Source organism: Dreissena polymorpha, chromosome 7 (assembly GCF_020536995.1).
Source record: "Dreissena polymorpha isolate Duluth1 chromosome 7, UMN_Dpol_1.0, whole genome shotgun sequence".
Taxonomy (NCBI): domain Eukaryota; kingdom Metazoa; phylum Mollusca; class Bivalvia; order Myida; family Dreissenidae; genus Dreissena; species Dreissena polymorpha.
In genome coordinates, this window is record NC_068361.1 from 33,815,844 (window position 1) to 33,836,660 (window position 20,817).

Genomic DNA, 20,817 nt, shown 5'->3' on the forward strand with positions numbered 1-20,817 from the left:
ATGACATTCGAAACAACGTTATTTATTGATATCTTGAATATATAACATTATAATTCCAACAATTGATTAATATTTATGTTGTTCTTGTTGCAATTGTTATTGACTTGCGAATCACATGTAATAATAAATGCGTCAGTATGGACTGACATTGTTGTCAATTATAAGTAGTCATATGGTAGTGAAAGAAAGCTGGAAGTATTTAAAAGAGCACTTATAACGCACTTAATAGAAACGGTTGCAATATCTTTATTTCAAGAATATCAGTTGGAAATATCTGCCATGGTTGTTTCAATATAGGTGCATATGTTCATACCAAAATATTGCAAGCAAATACAAACACATAGTATTTACGTGGCGAATGCGAATTTGAAACCCTGAAGCCTTTTATGATCAGTGGTGTGTTATAATTTTAGCTAGTATGAATCTATACAATTCGTTTTGATATATAGGTCAGAAAAGTCCACAATCATTACCAAGCGCGTTTAAGGACAGCAAACGCCATGAAGGTATTCACTCCTAAGCCCACTAAAAATGCTATTGCCCGGCTCGGTTGGGGAATGGCGTTCAGATAGATGACCGTGTGCAAAAGCCGGGAGCCGGCAAATATCCGAAACAGCAGGACCGCAGTTGCTACATCCGGGCCAGTGAGCACGTAGAGCAGCCCAATCAGAACGAAGGGAATCACGTTCTCAAGATCGTTCTGGTGGCAGCTGTAAAACAACCACAAAATTATTTGCTACCCAACTGTGCATGGCAAACAATTGGCTTACTTACAGCTAAAAAAGAAATAAAAGAAAGATGAGATTGATTAAATATGTATGAAATTGTGGCCAAGCTCATTTAATCATTATTTTAAGAGAATGGAAATGAAAAGCGTGTTTTTCATCTTCAGCTAAAATAGCTATTTTCATAAGAAGAAACATAAACTAAAACAACAACTCATGTTTTACATAGTTTACTCAAATAGATAAAGCACTGAAGGCACTGCAGTTGTTCTACATTGTGTAAACAGATAGCAGATTAACAGTGCACTTTGTTTGTAAAACCAACGTTGGTATTCAAAACCAAAGTGCATCCGCTTTTAGTAAACACCACAGTGCGTTGAAGTAGTGCATATATATGGGCCGTGCTCTGTGAAAAGGGGGTTAATACATGTGCGTAAAGTGTCGTCCAAGATGAGCCTGTGCAATCCAGTCCGCACAGGCTAATCAGGGACAACACTTTCCGCTGATACTAGATTTCGACTAAGAAGAGACTATCTTTAAACGGAAATAACTTAAAAGCGGAAAGTGGCGTCCCTGATTAGCCTGTGCGGACTGCACAGGCTAATCTGGGACGACACTTTACGCATACCGGTATACATTAAACCACATTTTCACAGAGCGCGGCTCATATTGTGAAACGAAACGCACTTTAGCTGTGCCTAGTACATCAATATTTTGACAGTTCAATCATCATTATGATAGTCGTCGTCATCCTCTTCATCATCGATGCCTTAAGTTGACATTATGATAATTAACATGATGTTAGGGTTGTGTTTTGCTGTTGCTGTTGTTGTTGATGATGATTGTGATGTTCTACGGATGATGATGATGATGAGGAGGAGGATAAGGGTGAGGATAAAACTGGAAAATGTTGAGGAGATGGATTATGTACCACTGCAATACACTTTTACGTTATGACCACTAACAACAAACAGCGAACACAATTTACGGTGTTCATACCAAAAGTAGTGCTGACAGCAAAGTGAATTCCTACTTTGGAGTTGAACACCAATGTTAGGTTGACGCCACAGTGTGGTGCAAAAGGAAACAACTCATTTGTTTACAATTTGTGAAGATTAATTCAATAATTCTATAAGTTAAGGAGTGTTTTATCAATCAATTGAGGTTTCGTACTTTTGATTTAAGTTCACTTTGAACATGTTTTATTCTAACCCGGCACGTGCCAAATTTCATATAAACAAAGAAGAAAATGGTCTATGGGTTATTCTGCTATAATTATGGGTGGAAGCACGCGCTGTAACTAAACCAAACATGCCGATACATTTTCCACCAGCGTAATAATCCGGTATATTATGAATGAAAGTTATTAAGGGCGGAGATCCGATCGATTAAACAGCCGAAAATATTTTTATGGTCGAAATTATTCGTGTATGTTATAGTTTGTTGTCGAATAAGCCACGGCCGGAAGTTAAGATGCGTGGTTTCAAATCACTCGTGCTTCGCACTCGTGATTTAATCCCTATGCATCTAAACTTCCGGCCGTGGCTTATTAGACAACAAACTATAACGTCCACGGATTATTCCTTTAATAAAACACATCGTTTATATATCTAATAAATTTACTACTAGAATCGCCTATATTGTAAAATAATGTTCACTTATAACAGGCGTAATAAAATATGATTTAACAGTGTTGCTAAACTGAATTGATTGCTATTCGTGTGCAACTGTGAACATGCAGTAAAAAGCAATCGTTTTCATGTGTTAAAATATGTACAAATGTGTTAATCCACATGTACACAGAAGCGGCATGTCATGTGTCAAATAATTATTCATTTTCCCCCAATTATTGATTACTACACGTCAACCACACATTCACCGACTTTAGGATTGTCATAAAAAAGCGCCTTTGAACGTGCACACTTGCATGAAAAGGCCGCTATATAAATCCGGTATAATAATAATAAAAAAAGAAATTTAACCCATTTATTCCTAGTGGACTCTCCCATTCTTCTAAGTTGGATCAATTTATTTCCAAAATAAGGGATGTCTGGTATACTTATTTCTATATTTAGATCAATTCTTACAGAAATTCCTTTAAGCAAACAGCGTTGACCCAGATGAGACGCCGGATCATGCGGCGTCTCATCTGGGTTTACGCTGTTTGCAATGTCCTTTTTTCAGGACGCTAGGCATGAATGGGTTAAGAACTGTTAACATCGTATATCGGCCCGTCTACAGAGAGGTGGTTGATTTTAACCCATTCATGCCTAGCGTCCTGAAAAAAGGACATTGCAAACAGCGTAGACCCAGATGAGACGCCGCATGATGCGGCGTCTCATCTGGGTCTGCGCTGTTTGCTTTAAGGAATTTCAGTAAGTAATATTCTAAATATAGAAATAAATATACTAGACATCCCTAATTTTGGAAATAAATTGATCCAATTCAGAAGTATGGGAGAGTCCACTAGGAATAAATGGGTTAAGCATAACGCGCTGTTCACAGCCATGGGAGTTTATCGCTGAGGGTAGCTTCATCTTGACAGACCTATTTATCAGGGTGCATGATCGCGTGACTTTGTGGGGTTTCCAATTCCAATTAAACGTTAACCCATTCATGCCTAGCGTCCTGAAAAAAGGACATTGCAAACAGCGTAAACCCAGATGAGACGCCGCATGATGCGGCGTCTCATCTTGGTCTACGCTGTTTGCTTAAAGGAATTTCTGTAAGAAATATTCTAAATATAGAAATAAATATACTAGACATCCCTAATGGAAATAAATTGATCCAACTTAGAAGGATCGGAGAATCCACTAGGCATAAATGGGTTAATGGATGTAAACACACCGGTAAGTGGTGCTTTTTGTCCAATAACTTAAAAAAAACAATTTTAAGAATTTAAACTAGTGCATAACAGACAGATTTTTATGCTGCTTATGGTCAAGTAAAATTCATCACAATTAATTTATAAATTAATTAATAAGCCTGTTTTCTTGTTAAAACATTCGGCATCAACTGCATTCATCGTACACCGTTAAGCTTCACGCAATTTTTTTTCACCGATTTCAGACGTATCCAAGTATTTATTCTTATATCCTAAGATATAGGTACAAACTGCAAGAAAAACTGTCTGCATTAATTTTTTTGCAAATGTATTTCAATAACTTGAGATATTTGCAAAAATAAAGTTCTTAACGGTGTGTTTACATTCTGTCCAGTCCGTGTGTAAAACCCGGGAAATCTCGTTGATTCTGCGCCTTGTTAAAGCCTCAGATTCGTCATGACTACACGTGCTTCGTAACTTGCGTATTTCTTTCGTTAGATATCAATCCCGATCAAATGAACAGATTTGAGACTAACATTGTAAAATCAACTTTAATTAATCGATAAATGAGCGAAGTAATCACAAGAACGAAAAACATTCTACCACGCTCTCGCCGATGAATTTATCCTTTATTCAATGGACGATCTCTGCATACTGTCCTACTTTCCTTCACTTTCGTTATGACTCAAAAATTGATAATGCAAAGAAAGAAAAAGAAAGACCTTTTTACTTTGAAATAGTTTTCAATATATCATGTGCTAATAAACTTCGTCATCATAACGATTGATGCGTTTTCCAAATTATTTATCATTCTAAAACGGCACTTCTTTTTGTCGCCTATAAGAAACGGTGCGATTGCAATATTCGTTGACAGTTTGACCATGTGTCTATGATGTATGGTATAGCACTATTTTGCATTTATGTATTCCTTCACAACAAAGTGCATAAGTATTTTATGTTTTAATTGTGTGTTTTGTTAGTTAAGGACATTATATTCTTTAAATTCTACTTAACAGCTTATTCATCATCGGAATGTACAACTTAGACAATCAAAACTCACTTAACAAGGTGCAGAATCAACGTTTTTTTAGGGATTTACGCACGGGCTGGACAGAATGTAAACACAACGGTAAGAACTTTATTTTTGCAAATATCTCAAGTTATTAAAATACACTTGCAAAAATCTTTCGTGCATAAAAAACAGATTTTTCCTGCAGTTTTTGCCGATATTTTAAGGTATAAGAATAAATCGTTGCATACGTCTGAAATCAGTGAAAAACGTTAACGTAGCGTGAAGCAAAATCGTGCAGTATACATGGAAGTTTTAAACAAGAACACACGCTAATTAAATAGTATAATTCTGACGTATTTCAAATTGCTATAAGCCTAAAACACTGTATTTAATGCACTAGTTGAATTTCTTAAGAAAAATTGTTTTAAAATGTTATTTAAAAAAATAGCAGCACTTACCGGTGTGTTTACCTCCATTAATCGGGAACCCATCAAAGTCACGTGATCCTGCACCCTGTTAAAACGGAACTTCTTTCTCGAAGCGAATGCGTATTGAGTATGAAATCATGGCTTCTCTCGATGACGTATAAACAGAAACAGCATTTTGCAAGCAACCATCGATTTGTGTGTGATTTGGTGAATCGTAGAAAATCCATACTATGGCCTTAATGTTTTTGATAAAGACATTTGTTGTTCGCAAGCGAATACATAGAAACGTATGAAACGCTCTCTGCAAAGTAATTGTAAATGTTCGCGTTGAAGCTTACTCACCTTCTGACCCTTTCAATGTGCGGGTCCTGCTTGCCTGACGCAGGACCTTTCCCGAAGGCAACATAGTCCTCAGCAGACGCGAACACCTGGAAGAAAAACATTCGGTTTGAAATTACATGTTTTATAAATCAAGACATAAGTACACAATTAAATCACTTCTTTTTTCTTATTTAAAAAATAACAATGCACATCTAACCTTATGCTCTAAGGATATTCTTTGAAAACGGATGCATTAACATTATCTGACATGTTAATTATAAACCGTTAAACCATGCATTAATATACATGTACCAGGCCGTGTACCAGACCATGTTTTAAACGTCAGGTAATAGAGATAATATAATCTAGAACGTACAATGCAACATACTGGTTATGAATATGATATACCAGACTCGGACATGATCGCGAAAGATTATGCATATGGTATTGAAGATCATGCTATGCTACCGATGTATAATGTATGCAACATACCAGAAAGGCCCATGCTACCAACAAATTATGCATTTGATATATCAGTTCTGGCTTTGCAACCGCTATGTTATGGATATGATGAACCAGACCGGGCTATGCTACCAAAAGATTATGTATGTGATATATCATAGCTGGCTTTGCAACCGCCATGTTATGTATAGGATGAACCAACCCGCCCTATGCTACCAACATATTGCGTATATGATATATCAGAGCTGGCTATGCAACCGCCATGTTATGGATATGATGAACCAGGCCGGGCAATACTACAAACAGATTATGTATATGATATATCAGAGCTGGCAATGTAACCGCTATGTTATGGATATGATGAACCAGACCGGGCTATGAAACCGAACTTCAATACCGGTAAATTATGTACCATGAATATAACATGCCATAGCCGGCAGATTATGTATATGATAACCGAGCCGGGCTAAACGAACAAAAGATTATGCATATGATATATCATGCAAACAGGGCTTTAATACCTCTAGATTAATTTTAATGTCATGTCATCATATGTTAAATAATAGTTGGTTTAAATGGAAATATAATGAAGTTATTCTTACTACGTTTGTAAAAAAGTAATTAACACCTGTGCTTACACTGGCCAATTGATGATGCATTGCGCATGTACTAAAGGGTTAAACTTTAAAACGATATAAGCAACGTTTGGTTCTGAGTATAGGTCATACAATTCGACTCTGGGTTCACGGAATATTCGAAAAATATAGTCGTTGTATCAAGATTGTTCGAATCCCTGCCGTCATAACGCACCATCGTTATGTAATATTGATGGTTTTATGTATTTAAAAAAATTATATTCTGGAATGATTTTACCTCTTACGACAGTAGTAACCGACTGAAGTATAAGGGAGGTAACCTCTGCGAGAAATTTAGGCAACAAGACAGTACGAGTCGCAATTTGTACGCCGACGCTAATTGAGTCGCGTTCTGAGAAAACTGGGCAAAATGCATGTGCGTAAAGTGTCGTCCCAGATTAGCCTGCTAATCAGGGACGACACTTTCCGCCTAAAAGTGATTTTCGGTAAGGAGGGATTCCTAAAAACTAAAAATACCATGAAAGCAGATAGTGTCGTCCCTGATTAGCCTGTGCGGACTGCACAGGTAAATCTGGGATGACACTTTACGCACATGCATTAAACCCAGTTTTCTCAGAACTCAATTGACTATTTGTCTGTCTTTTCTACCTTTATTATGAGCGATAACATTTAACAACATACGCTAAACTAACATGAATCTTATATGCCCATGCGATAATAGGTTAAGATTCACCCTTAGATTGTTTTTGAAATTGAGTCTCGCTCTGAGAAAACGGGGTTTAATGCATGCGCGTAAAGTGTCGTCCCAGATTAACCTGTGAAATCGGAACAGGCAAATCAGGGACGAAACGATGCACTTGTATGGTATATTTCGTTTAATGAAAGTCTCTTACTAGCGAATTGCAGTTTAGTCGGAAAGTGTCGTTCATGATTAGCCTGTGCGGACTGCACAAGCTAATCTAGGACGACATTTTACTCACATGCATTTAGCGCCACTCTCCCAGAGCGATGCGTCTTAAATCGTCTTACCTTGCGCCGGATCCTATGTACGGTAGTCCACGGGCTCATCAACATCGTCTTCAGCAGCACCACCCCGGCGTAAAACGCAAACTTGCTGAACACTTCATTGTCAAAACTCAGCCCTGCAGCCATTATGTACCCGATCCTACTTGTAAAAACAGTTTATGAAACAGGTTTTGTAGTATTGTTAAGTAATGCTATTTATTTAAACAACTGACAATTTGTTATCGAGTCAAAATAATTATGTTCCGCGTTATGCATCCGGGTTGTGTTTCACCTGACACAGAGTATATTGCGCGGTCTCACTGTAAATGTCAATGCCCCGTGTATACAATTATACCACAAGGTTTATTCTGAATACACCAGTGTTTTGGTGAAGTGGATGAAGTTACACTGTGCTAATTGAAGCATGGTGTTTAGGTTTTAGAATTTAAACCTTTAATGAACTATGTGCAAGATCGACTTATTTCGTTCATTTCCGTAACCATGAACGGTCTCCGAGTATTTGTCGTCGTGGTTTAGACGTACATCATACCGAGGGGTTAGAGCCAGAACGTGGTAAGTGCACTTTTGATCAAAAATCATTTTTTTGCACGTTTAGAAAGCTATTCCAATACTCTTCAATTTGTACTATTCCCTGGATCATATCTTTTATACAACATAGTATATCCGACAGAACCCAAGGTGCACTAAGTGCTTATCGACAAATCCCTTGTATGCCAGAATGCTTTATATCCTTTTCATGACTGCAAGAAAGCTTTAATAGCACTTAAGTCTTTTTGGCACAATATGTTTTAATACATATTGAGAGGGAATACATGTGCCAAAAGGATTTAAGTGCACTTAAATCATTTTAACATAAGCCAGTTGTGCCCCTTACTCAAGGTAAAAAATAAAATATGAAGCCCTAACCTTGTAAAGGAGTTACTGTATCTGGTTTATATCAACAGGAAACACAAACTATTGTGCTAAGGGGTAATTAGATGGGGAGAAATATGACTTTATCGGTGTTTATGTTGATAAAAGACACTGTTCTCCCACTAAGATGGTAAAATAATATAATTGTTTCAACACCTTTCTCATTGAAAGTTCTTTCTTATAGAAAGAAGATGTTTTCTAAGAAAACTACTTTTACAGTAAAAGGTATGATTCTTAGGTAATATATTTGTGTGTAAAAAGATGTCTATTATAATTAAAATACTAAAATGTTTCAAGTTTGGACTTGAAAGGCAGGAAGAAATTAATGCTTATCTTTCTTTAGATTTTGAAGTAATTAATTTTATACTTGTATTACAGGTATATGTCTCTCTGACTTCAGTGCCATTTGATATGTTCACTATAGACAGGCTTTATTGCAGATGTATACTTTTATGGTTATAGCTTTCAAGCAGTTCATTACACATTGAAAGTTTGAAAAGCATGTTAAAAGCTGTGCGTCTATTATCTTATTTTCAAATAAATGTTTAACTTTCCAAAGTTGTGCTTATATTTTTACAAAGAGTTCATATCAACGTCAGAAGAACGTCTTATGTTCAAACATAACGGCATAGGGTGCTACGACTGCTCTGATTCGACGTTTCACTTTTAACGTGAAGAATGCGGAAAACCTAATTGGTAAATATTCCAGTGATCATAAATTGGAGAAATGGTAAGTGTGCGAAAATGAGACCTCCTTAAAATAATTGATTCCACAGTATGACGTCATTGGAATGTGCGTTTAAAAGCGTCAATTGTTATGTTTAAAAGTATAAACTGGTGGAAAATACTTGTCATAGTATTCGCATCGTTATAAAAAAAATTCTAATGATTTATGATAAACACATATTTGTGGATATTCTGAAGACATAGAAAAATATAATCATTGTTCTTATATGTAGTGAATAACATAATATCTTTAAATTTTTCATTGAAAATTAAGAAGTGAAACTCCATGTGCTGGAGCAGTATTGCATGTTAGTGACATGCAATTAGTTGGTAATTAATTTAAGGCAAGTGACCAATTGCCATATAGTACAACACAGCACAATACAAAACAACATAAACATATATAAAGAATAAAGCTTGGGTCACCGCCTTGGAACGGTCAACCTCACACTTGGCCCAGCAATATTCATGATACATATAAGTGTGAATACAATTTAACCTCATAGCATTGCAACTCAAATTACAATGGTAGGGAGGAGACCAGAGCAACAGAGTTACAAACTTTTGAGGAACGATGAAATGAAATTACGAACAAGTGTCAACTACATTCCTTTTTTTTAGAAAAAAAGATTTGAGAATATAGCAAACCAATTTTTATTTGAATAACATGAATCTTTACTCAAATTAAAATATATAAGGCGTAGGTTAAAACTAAACCCATACATTCCAGAGTAGGTAAGCAGCTAGAAATTCTCGCATGATTTCTTGGCTTCCTCAACTGACTTTTTTTCTCCTGGCAGTATTTGATGTAACATTATGCAGTCAATTTGTTTACTTAAAAGGACGAACACATTTTTTATAGAAAATGTTTAAAGATATATTCATGTTCTGTCATCAAATCCCTTATCATATAAAACAAGGCAACACTTTTTCCCCATACATGTTGCAATCTGACACAGATTGAGCAATATTTAAAGGACACGTTCTTGATCGCTCTTGTTGATGCCCTGTGTTAGTGTCATTTTCTTTACATATAAAGATGGAACAATAATACATAAATTGGTTAAAAAGTTCGCAATTTATTTTAACAAATATTATTAAAGCGAGGCTTTACGATTTTTGTATGTGTTTAATTGTAATATATTGATTAAAATATGTTACAATAACGCAAAATAGGCAAGAAAAATATACATTGTAGACGAATTTCATAAAATGCAGCAAAGACAAATTAGCGCCCCGAGCCGATTGTGACGAATATATTTCGTACATATTTTCCTACAATAACCGAAGCATTCATCTTTTTATTAGGTTCGGAGATAGTGTTCGTGTGTCGTATGATTATATATCGTTGCAGGAATTTAAAATGATCCGTAAAACAAAATTTAGATTCACATCGTACATGCATGATATACATGCTGGCGAACTCGACTGTACAGACATTGTCGACTTCAGAATTAAATATCAGGCTTATTTCGCATTTTTCGACACATGTCCTTCTTAACTTTTATTTTAATTTGTATTGAAATATATGTATAATAAGTTTTTACACGTTTTATATAAATTCATAAATATTTGAAAAAATCGTACAGTCTCGGTTTAAAACGGAAATAATACAGTTTATGAAATGACATAAAATAAATATTAAACAAAGATACGCATGTCTATTAAAACATGCCTACTTAAAATAATATACAGATTAAAAAAACAGTAAAAGCATATTACGATACCATACAATATGTACTGCTATATATTTGTATAATTTGTAGTTACCGGTATATGTCTGTTTTTGTTTAATTTAAATTTGTTGCTGTATTAATTTCTTTTAGTTTTATCACTGACTTATGTCAGTCAACCTTCTCACAAAATATGTGAACAAGTCCCTTCAAAATCTTACACTTTCTTCCTTCCATGACCACCCCAGCCCATATGACAATAAAAATGACCCACAGGTCAGTACAGGGGCAAGATTGGGGCCATCCTTAACATGGTTAGAAGAGGCAGAATAAAAAAAAACAATGAACAATTATTCAAAGCAAACTTAAATATATCAATATGCCTAAATGTATTTTCAAACGAATATAACTAGTTTATATTAAATGATTGAGAATAAACTAAATTTATACAGACATGTTTGCATTCATATTTAGATGTACAGTGGTATAGAGATGACATTTACTCCTCTTTTTTATAAACTGTACTCCTCTTTTTTCTATCTCGTATGCATTAACTATGTCGTGGGAATGATTTATTAAGTGGAGAGAACCAGATACAAAAAAGAGTAGTGCAAAACTAAATAAATGAAGAGTGCAATGAAAAAAGAGCAGTGCATTAAATAAAGGAGAAGTGCATTAAACACTAAACTGCACCGCTCTTTGTTTCGTTGCACTCCTCTTTTATTTAGTTTTGCACTCTTTTTTTTCTATCTCGATCGTTCCCTTAACTTAGTAAGTTGTCCCACAACATAGCTTACTCGTTGCCACGAGTTAGTAAGTCGTTCCCTTGAGATACTTTAAATGCTCTCTTCTTTTGTTTAATGCACCCCTCATATATTTACTGCACCGCTCTTTTTTGATTACACGCCTCTTTCATTTTAAATATGCACTCCTGTTTTTTTCTATATCGTTCACTCGACTTAGCTGACTGTTCCCTCGAGTTCGAGTAAGTAGGTCGTTCTCTCAAGTAAGTATGTCGTTGGAACGAGATAGAAAATACAGGAGTGCAATGTAAAAAAAAGAGGAGTGATTAACAAAAAGGAGTGAATGTCACCTATATGCGACCGTACTACTGATGATCAATACATGCATCTTTCTGGAACAGTTTGAAGAACTTTGATAGAGGATCACCCATTGATCATTTATGTGAAGGTTTGTTCGAATCTTCCCAGTGGTTGAAGTGGAGATTTGAAGCTGATTGTAGACAACACAAAGAGAAGCCAATAACCACGTTAGCTAACTCTCAGTAGAGGACCATAATACAAGATGCAAGGCAAATACTAAAGCACAGAAGATTTAACAGTATGCAGTCGATAAAATTGTGATCAACCTTCAACTAAGGTAAGTCTCGGTTAATCTCTTAATTTTGTTATACAAATTATGTGAACCTCGTTTTGTGACCAGCTTTTACCACTCTATTCACATTTAAACAACTGCGTTAGAGAATCACCATGCATTTACAACATAGGCATCAATTTACATAACCTAAGTGACAAGGCGGTTCAGAATATAATAAGTTATAAGTAGTTTTTGGTTTATCGATGTGTTTAAAAGGATGTTGTCCCTGGAGTGCGGAATGTGAAGACTCCAGGATCATAATTAACAAGGATGTTAGTCAATATATATAATATGAAACCTATTGGCATTGCATTTTGAATGCGCTGATGTTGAATATTATGTTGATATTTATAAAATCTATATAACCCATGCGACCCTTAACCATTCAGGCTATATTTCATTTGACTAAGTTAAAACAATCAAAGCATTTATAGTTTTTTTCTTATAAGCTTTTTCTTATATTTGACATGGTAACCTAAGTTTTGAATACACTTTACTTAGATTTTATCTTTGTTGTGATATTGTGATGATACAAAATTCTTACCAAATGTGTTCAGCATTTAGTCATAAGGGTAGCTTCTACAGTTGTTACAATTTTAGCATAATCTTTAACCTGTTGACCAGTTTTTTTTATATCAATTGGCCCAAATTTTACTTTGATTTAAATATTGTCGACATAAACATTTTTACTTTTACATTTTATTTGGCCTTAACGTAAAATCGGAGTTTGCTTTATTAGATCTGTACTGTAACTTTGCTCTACTATGCTGTAGACTATGTCATGAACTGTAATGACATCCTTGTAGGTCCCGAATTTGATGGCATGAAAGTATTAAACTTTGCATGTTTTGTTGATTTACCAAGACAAAATGGACATGAGTTAATTAGAAGCGAATTAATAATTGTCTTCGTGAGGTAATCACCAACGGTTTGGAGTTCCGATGAATAGGAATTAATTACAAGCATCAGAATAACAAACCGTTGGTTATTACCTTAACAAACAACGTAAGCTATATATAATTTTAAATCTAACATGATTGTTTATACATAATATGCCCTTTTTCCACAAAAAATACATACATTTGTTTTCATGACGACAACAATCTTAAATTATAATAACTTTTGTCAGGTTCATTAAGATTATTTGAGGAAATTACATTCAATAACAATATTAAGCTAATCATGCAAAATGTATACCAAGGCAACAGGTTTGGTAACTTATGTATGAACATTTTACTACTTAAATGTGGTTTCACTTGGCCGAATGCAGAAATGATATGTTTGTCAAACGTCTCCTATATCACATATTTAAGCATATTTAAGGAGGCATATTTTACTGAACTGAACATCTGGGAATTTCTTGAATTACCATGACAATAGATGGCTCTCTTTCCTTTTTTGTGAAGTAAAAGTAAGACGCTCAATTTATTTGAAGAAAAAAATCCCAAAAATTTCAAACTTGTAAGAAATTTAGTCACAAACTCCTCAAAATTTTACAAACAATATTCACATACTTGTAGAAATTGTAAAATGATGATTTTTATGCATAGGCATAGTAAAATCTTTTCATTGGCTGGACACTTTTTCTTTCGAAAAATAAAATCATACATCATATGAGCAACTAAATTCTGACAGGTTTAACTGTATCTTCAATGATCCATAGTCAATACTTTTACACAAACATTAAAATGTTTGTCTATGTGATTTCTGTTGTGTGGCTAGACACATTAGTTATACATTGAATTTTAGTTCCCGTGTGAGAAATGTAAGCCATATAATTTTTCCAAGTTTAAAACCTTTGTCAATAACAATTGTGCCATGTCACATGCGCATAGGATTCCCTATAAATCATACATATTAACAATATTTGACATTAAAATGCATTTCATGAAAATGCAATTTAATCTATTTGAAAAGAAATTATTCAAGCTTTAAAGAATATTTACACATATAAACGGATAAGAATACGAAAATCTACTCCATATTGCTACCCTTTCCTCGCTCTCTGCCAGTACTACATTACTCAAGTGTTTTCACTTTCGCCACATGATCTTTCTTATTCAAGGTATTACCGTTGTAAAAGTGCATGCTTAAATCTTACTGTGATATCTTTAAAGTGACTCCTCATTCAAACAAATCTGGATCCCCATGCTGACTTTTTAAACAAAAGATCTCAAGTTTTACTATACAATTTACTGACGGTCCAATATACTGGTGTGGTTTTTTAGCCGAACTAACGTTACAACACTGGTTTCACCAGTTTCATACTTGTAATTCCCTAACAACAAGCAAATTGATATCCCCCTTCTCCTCATTTATATATAGACACCTATGAAGTTTCATGTTAAAAAACTTAAATAGTTTCTGAGATATAGCTCTAAAAAGTTTGTGACAGACAGACGGATGAATTGTACTTTTGAATATAAAATGTCTGTTAAATGTCAAACAACTTACAAAGGCTGGTTTTGTAAAATAGTGTGGATATATTAGATTTGTGAAATGCTTGCATCAAAACTGTGAGATGGCTGACCCAGGCCACACGCAAAGAAGGAAAAAAGCCCTACAACATTTACAGGTTTTGATAGCAGAATAACTCCATAATGTATTGCAGTATAACCACATGATTTGTCGCAAAATAACCTTTAATTTCAAACTCTGTCTACATAAAATAGGTAAGGGTGGTGGAAGAATGATAATTCATTAAAGCAAAGTTAAAAATGATTCTGTAAATTGCAGTGGAATTGTAAACTTGTTAAAATCCATTTTATACTGCAATTTGAACCAAAATGTTTGCTCATGCCATTTTAATAAGGCAAAAGAAAATTATTACTTATATTGAGGTATAAAAACCATTGAAAACAAATGATTAAAATTTATATGCAGAAATATGCAAGTACTATACTGCCATAGATGATATAGGAGATAACATAGCACATGTATGTATTCTATATGATTAAACTATACATGTCAGTCAATTTCAAATAATTTGCAAAGTATCTTGTGGAGCTTGCTTAAAATGGTATAATAAGTGTACGAACTGATGTTCTAAAAACAAACCTTTTTAACCATTGGTGGGTTTTCATACTCATACTTTTTCCAAGTATATAATCACAATGATGGTATTGTTAAGTTGAGTGTGTCTTTTAAAAAACACTTTAAGTTTCAATTAAACTTTTCTCATTATGAATAAAATCTTCCTTGTTGAGGAGAACACTTCTTTTTATTAACTAGTGGTTGAAGTATGCATTCATGACTCTGTATTGAACCACTTGAGAACAATCTACCATTCATCCTTCTCCAGTCTGAATGTTAAATGCTTAAAAGTGTTTTTGGAAGAGAGCATAACAAAATTGCCAACTAAAATGTTTTTTATAGATTAAACAATGTCTAGCATTAATATTTCATATACAGTAAATTGTGGCCTTCAATGGTTTACGTAAAATCTACTTAAGTTTACGTGGAAGGCAGATTGTTTGCGTGAAATCTACTAATGCTGACATGGGAGGAAGATGCACATAGGATGAACATACAAAAAACATGAACATGTGCGCAATTATATCTGCCATCAATTTTCTCGCTGCATACAAGTATGGAAAGGAATATAGGTCAAAACCTCTGGATAAGACAGCTACAGTAAAACAAGAAGGTCAACACACACCCTTGTTGACTGTGAGTACTTAAATAGTGGATGGCTGGAAATAGCAATTAATAAAAATTGCATCCGTTTTCTGAATTAGTGGCTCTTGACTGACTTCATAGAAATACATGTTGAATGATATTAAGCACGAATCTTTCCCCACTGCCATGTCTTGATAAAGATACATTATTATGTATATTGGGCACCTATTATACATATTTCCATGTGAGCTGGTAGGGTGTTGGTAGTGAAATTCTGTCTAAAAAAGGACTTTAAAAACACATGATGAGATAGCATACTTTGCACAAGAAACAGATTTTAAGAAACGATGTATAGATCAGTATTGTTAAGTCAGTAATAAGTCACTAGCCTTAAAGGGGCAGTCAACCAGATTGACGAAAAATTAAAAGTTCTAAAATACCGTTCTAACTCTAACCCTGCGAGTAACTCGCAGACTGTTCAGGTGTTTATGCTTTTCGCTGCTAATCAGTATCTAAGGGTTGAAAATGAGGCCTTTACAACTTGCATCTTGTTAAATAGGAATTTAATTTAATATTATTTTGTAAGAGACTACACATGTGTACAAATATGTATCTTAGTGGAAAAGGGTTAAACAAGAGATTGGACTCTGCATTAGTCTGAACAAAATGTAGGTCAGCGTCAACAGCAACATGAGGTAAGGTTAGAGTAGGTGTGTTGATAGTGTTCAAGGAAAACATCCATGCAAGTATGAAAGCTTTGTAGGAAACATAATTGATATTCTATGGAATGTGTCATTTTGTGTTAACCATGTAGAGATGGAAGGATGAGTCAATCATTATATACCTTTCAGTCAGTCAATGCCGGTGCATACACAATATTTTCGGATTGGGTCTACTTTTTAATATATTACTGTAAGTACCACATACAATTTGGTGTCACAATCAAGATCAACGGAAATAACTACTTGTGAGGAGCGGCAAGCAGATCTGGTAAACGAAAGGGCATACTTAAATGTTGACTGTGAAGGACCGATAGTTAAGTATTGCTATTATGAACATCATAGTTCATAGATACAATAACAACCAAATTAAACACGATAAGAGTTAACAACTTGATATATCAGATAGTCACTAACAAATTGTCCTATGTATATTTCGCTCCGGAGTCATACAAACATTGCTAATTTAGACCGGAAAACACTAGTTGGACTGCCACGATCATGCTGACAAGCAAAACTTAGAAAGGAAATATACATGTTATAATATTATCTGCAATATAGCACTTTTTTAAATTGCCATACCCTTAAGATGTTTCCTATTGATTGTTTATATTTGTAAGACACGGAAGTTTTGCCTTACTGCTCCATGCCCTGCAATGTTGTTACCTTCTAGCACTTAAACAATATATCAGTGGAAGATAAAACGCTGTAATTTGAAAAACTCGGATATCAATAAGAAGAGCGAATGAACGAAAAATCAAAGCATACCTCACTGTTAAAACTAATTTCTTTGTCAAGGTATGAATGGCCATGATTTAGTTTAATTATGCAGAGAACACATTGACCTGATTGTTGTATAAAGCAGGGAGCACATTTACCTCAGTGTTGCTTTATACAGATAACACATTGACCTGATTTTTGTATTATGCAGCCAACACATTAACCTGATTGCATTACGCAGCGAACACATTTATCTGATTTTTGTATTCTGCAGCAAACATATTGGCCTGATTTCGTTGCATTTTGCAGCCAACGCATTGACCTGAGTGTTGCATTATGAAGCAAACACATTCACCTGATTAAGTTGTGTTATGCAATGACCACATTGACCTGATTTAGAAGTATTATGCAGCGAATACACTGACCTGATTTATTTACATTTTGCTTCAAACACATTGAAGTGAGTGTTTAATTATGCAGCATTCACATTCAAGTGATTTAGTTGTTTAATGAAAAACAACGCATTGACCTGATTGTTGTATTATGCAGTGAACACATTGACCTGTTTGATGCATTATGCAGTGAACACATTGACCTGATTGTTGTATAATGCAGTGAACACATTGACCTGTTCGTTGCATTATGCAGTGAGCACATAGGCCTGATTGTTGTATTATGCAGTGAACATATTGACCTGTTTGTTGCATTATTCAGCAAACAAATTGACCTGGTTGTTGCATTATGCAACAAACACATAGACATGAACGTTGCATTATGCAGCGAACACAATTTGATCTGATTGTTGTAATATGCACAAAACACATTAAACTGATTTAGTTGTTTTATGCAGTGAACACATTAACCTGATTGTTGCATTATGCAGCAAACACATTGACCTGATAAAGTTGCATTATGCAGCAAAAACATTGACCTAATTTAATTGCATTATGCAGCGAACACATTGTACTGTTTGTTGCAATATGCAACGAACACATTGACCTGTTTGTTGCGTAATGCAGTGAAAACATTGACCTGTTTGTTGCATTATGCAGCGAACACATTGATCTGATTGTATTATGTAGTGAACACATTGACCTCATTGTTGCATTATGCAGCAAACCAAATTTGACACGATTTAGTTGTATTATTCGGTGAACACATTTACCTGGTTTAGTTGCATTATGCAGTGAACATATTTACCTGATTGTTGTATTATGCAGCAAACATATTGACCTGATTTATTTGTATTATGCAGTGAACACAGTGACCTGATTTGGTTGTATTATGCAGAAATCATATTCATGTGATTTAGTTGTTTTATGCAGCGAACACATTGACGTGTTTTTGTTGTTTTACGCAGCGAACGAAATGACCTGGTTTAGTTGTATTATGCAGCAAACTCATTGACCTGACATAGTTTTATTGTGCAACGAACACATTGACCTGGTTTAATTGTTTTATGCAGCAAACACGTTGACCAGATAAAGTTGTATTATGCAGCAAAGGCATTGACCTGATTTTCAAAATCTCAATTTAAATAGGTTTATGTTAATTCATTATCTACAAGGCTATCCGGTTACGGTTAGCGCAGTGGTTGGTACATGCACTCCTCATTTCTGAAACCGGGGATCAATCCCATTTCACAGGGCACGTGAGTTTGGTAGATAGTCACTATAACGGACAGTTGGGTTTCCTCTGGGCAATGCGGTCCCCCCCCCGCCCACAGCATAAGACCACACCAAAATTGAATAACTTTCAGAAAAACCTAAAAACATATGTAGCTGAAAACTGAAGCTTAATTTTAAAATTCGTTTCAACTTTCATGAGTCTTGTAATTAAATTAGGTAGGAGTGGTGGGACACACTATGGGTCACCGCATAATGCAGGCACTGTTCCGGAAGGACCTCATGCACTTAGAACATTATCTTTGATTATAATCTTTTTTTTGTAACACCCGCATCAATTTACGTATATCACTTGTTTAAGCAATGAATGATTATCAGCATGTTTCTCAGCATATGACATCCTGCCAATCTCTCTTAGAGTAATAGTTACGTCTACCTTAAGTATCAAATAGCATCACGCACATCAGGGTGTTATACTTTACTACGCATGTATCACTGTTACCACATAGTTGTTTTTTATATTTTAATGAAGGACATGACCACAAAAGCCAATAAGAAACATACAAATATATTTAAACACAAATAATGCTACATTTATGAATACAATCAGTCAATATGTTAGGGTCGAATGGCATAACAAGGAGGTATTTTACTCAAGTTCAAAATGTAATTCACGCACATGAAATGGAGAACAAACATAAGTTTCCCCCCTACCAGTTTATAATACACACATTATAATAATTTTAAACAAAGTAACCAGACTAGTATTATGGATGAGGAATTTGAGATAAAACCTATGTTACTATTTTTTTATACCAGACAATGGGTATACAATGTATTAAATATTATAGTCTGATCGGGATATATATTAATCCAACCTCATTCATATTCACATAATTCAGGGATTGTTTTCAATATTTTACAATTGCCATTAAAGGGTAAGGACACACTCATCAAAGCGCAGAGCTATTTCCAGAGTAATTCACTTAGATACGAAACGTGTTTGCAAAGCTTTCTTCCAGAAGACGTAAGTTTTTGGTGACAGAATGATAGATACAGCACTGAAATCACTATCTTCAGGAACATTTGCTTCCTTTGACAGGCGTAAAAAGCACACTCCCCATAACAAAACCCCAGATGCAATCATAGAAGATGTTCGTAATCATATAGAATCATTTCCTACTGTAGAAGCACATTACACACGCCAAAACACTAAAAGGCGTTTTCTACGATCTGATTTAAATATTAGTAAATTGTATTAATTATACAAAGAAAACTGTAAAGAAACGGGCAGGCAATATATATCAAGTTTAATGTATCGTACAATTTTCTGTGAGGAGTTTAACTATTCATTCCATATAACCAAGAAGGACCAGATTCAGACATGCGCTGTGTATAGAAATAAGGAGTTAGCAGGCGAGCTAACTACCGATTAGAAAATTGCTTTTGAATACCATATCAAAAGAAAAAAACAGAGCTAGATATGAAAATAAGTTTCGTGGAAAACCAGACAAGTCATACAATGTTGCAATATTTGATCTAGAGGCTGTTTTACCGATTCCATGTTCTCTTGTGAGTAAAGTTTATTATAAAAGAAAGCTCAATTGTTACAATCTTTCCTTTTATTATATACAAAACGCAAGTTCGACATGTTTTTTGTGGAATGAAACTGAAGGAAAACGGGGCTCTTTTGAAGAGGGGACTTGTCTTTTGACTTACATGAAATCTCTTCCTATCACAGTAGAGAATGTCTGTTTTTATTCTGACTGTTGTTGTGGTCAAAATCGAAATAGGGTTGTTACTGTTGCATTGATGCATGCTTAAGAGAAATGTAAAAACATAGTGACACTATTGAACAAAAGTATTTAGAAAGTGGACATACTCAGATGGAGTTGTGATAGTGTACATGCTTCGATAGAACGAGCAAAGTAACTTACATCGGTATATGCACCAAGCCAGTGAGAAACAATTGCGAAGGTTGCACGAAAAAGAAATCCGTATGTGTATGTTGTAGTGCCGATTATATACTATGGATTTTTAGATATCAAGCATG

General features: G+C 34.7%; 1 protein-coding gene across 1 annotated transcript; it reads right to left on the bottom strand.

The window, feature by feature from the left end:
• Window positions 1-230: 230 nt before the first annotated feature.
• LOC127839253 (microsomal glutathione S-transferase 1-like) lies at window positions 231-7,717 on the bottom strand. Its single transcript, XM_052367535.1, has 3 exons — window positions 7,398-7,717; window positions 5,332-5,417; window positions 231-710 (listed from the first exon to the last, which is right to left on the bottom strand). The coding sequence occupies exons 1-3, from the start codon at window positions 7,518-7,520 to the stop codon at window positions 470-472; spliced, it is 450 nt and encodes a 149-aa protein (XP_052223495.1). The 5' UTR covers window positions 7,521-7,717; the 3' UTR covers window positions 231-469.
• Window positions 7,718-20,817: the final 13,100 nt, after the last annotated feature.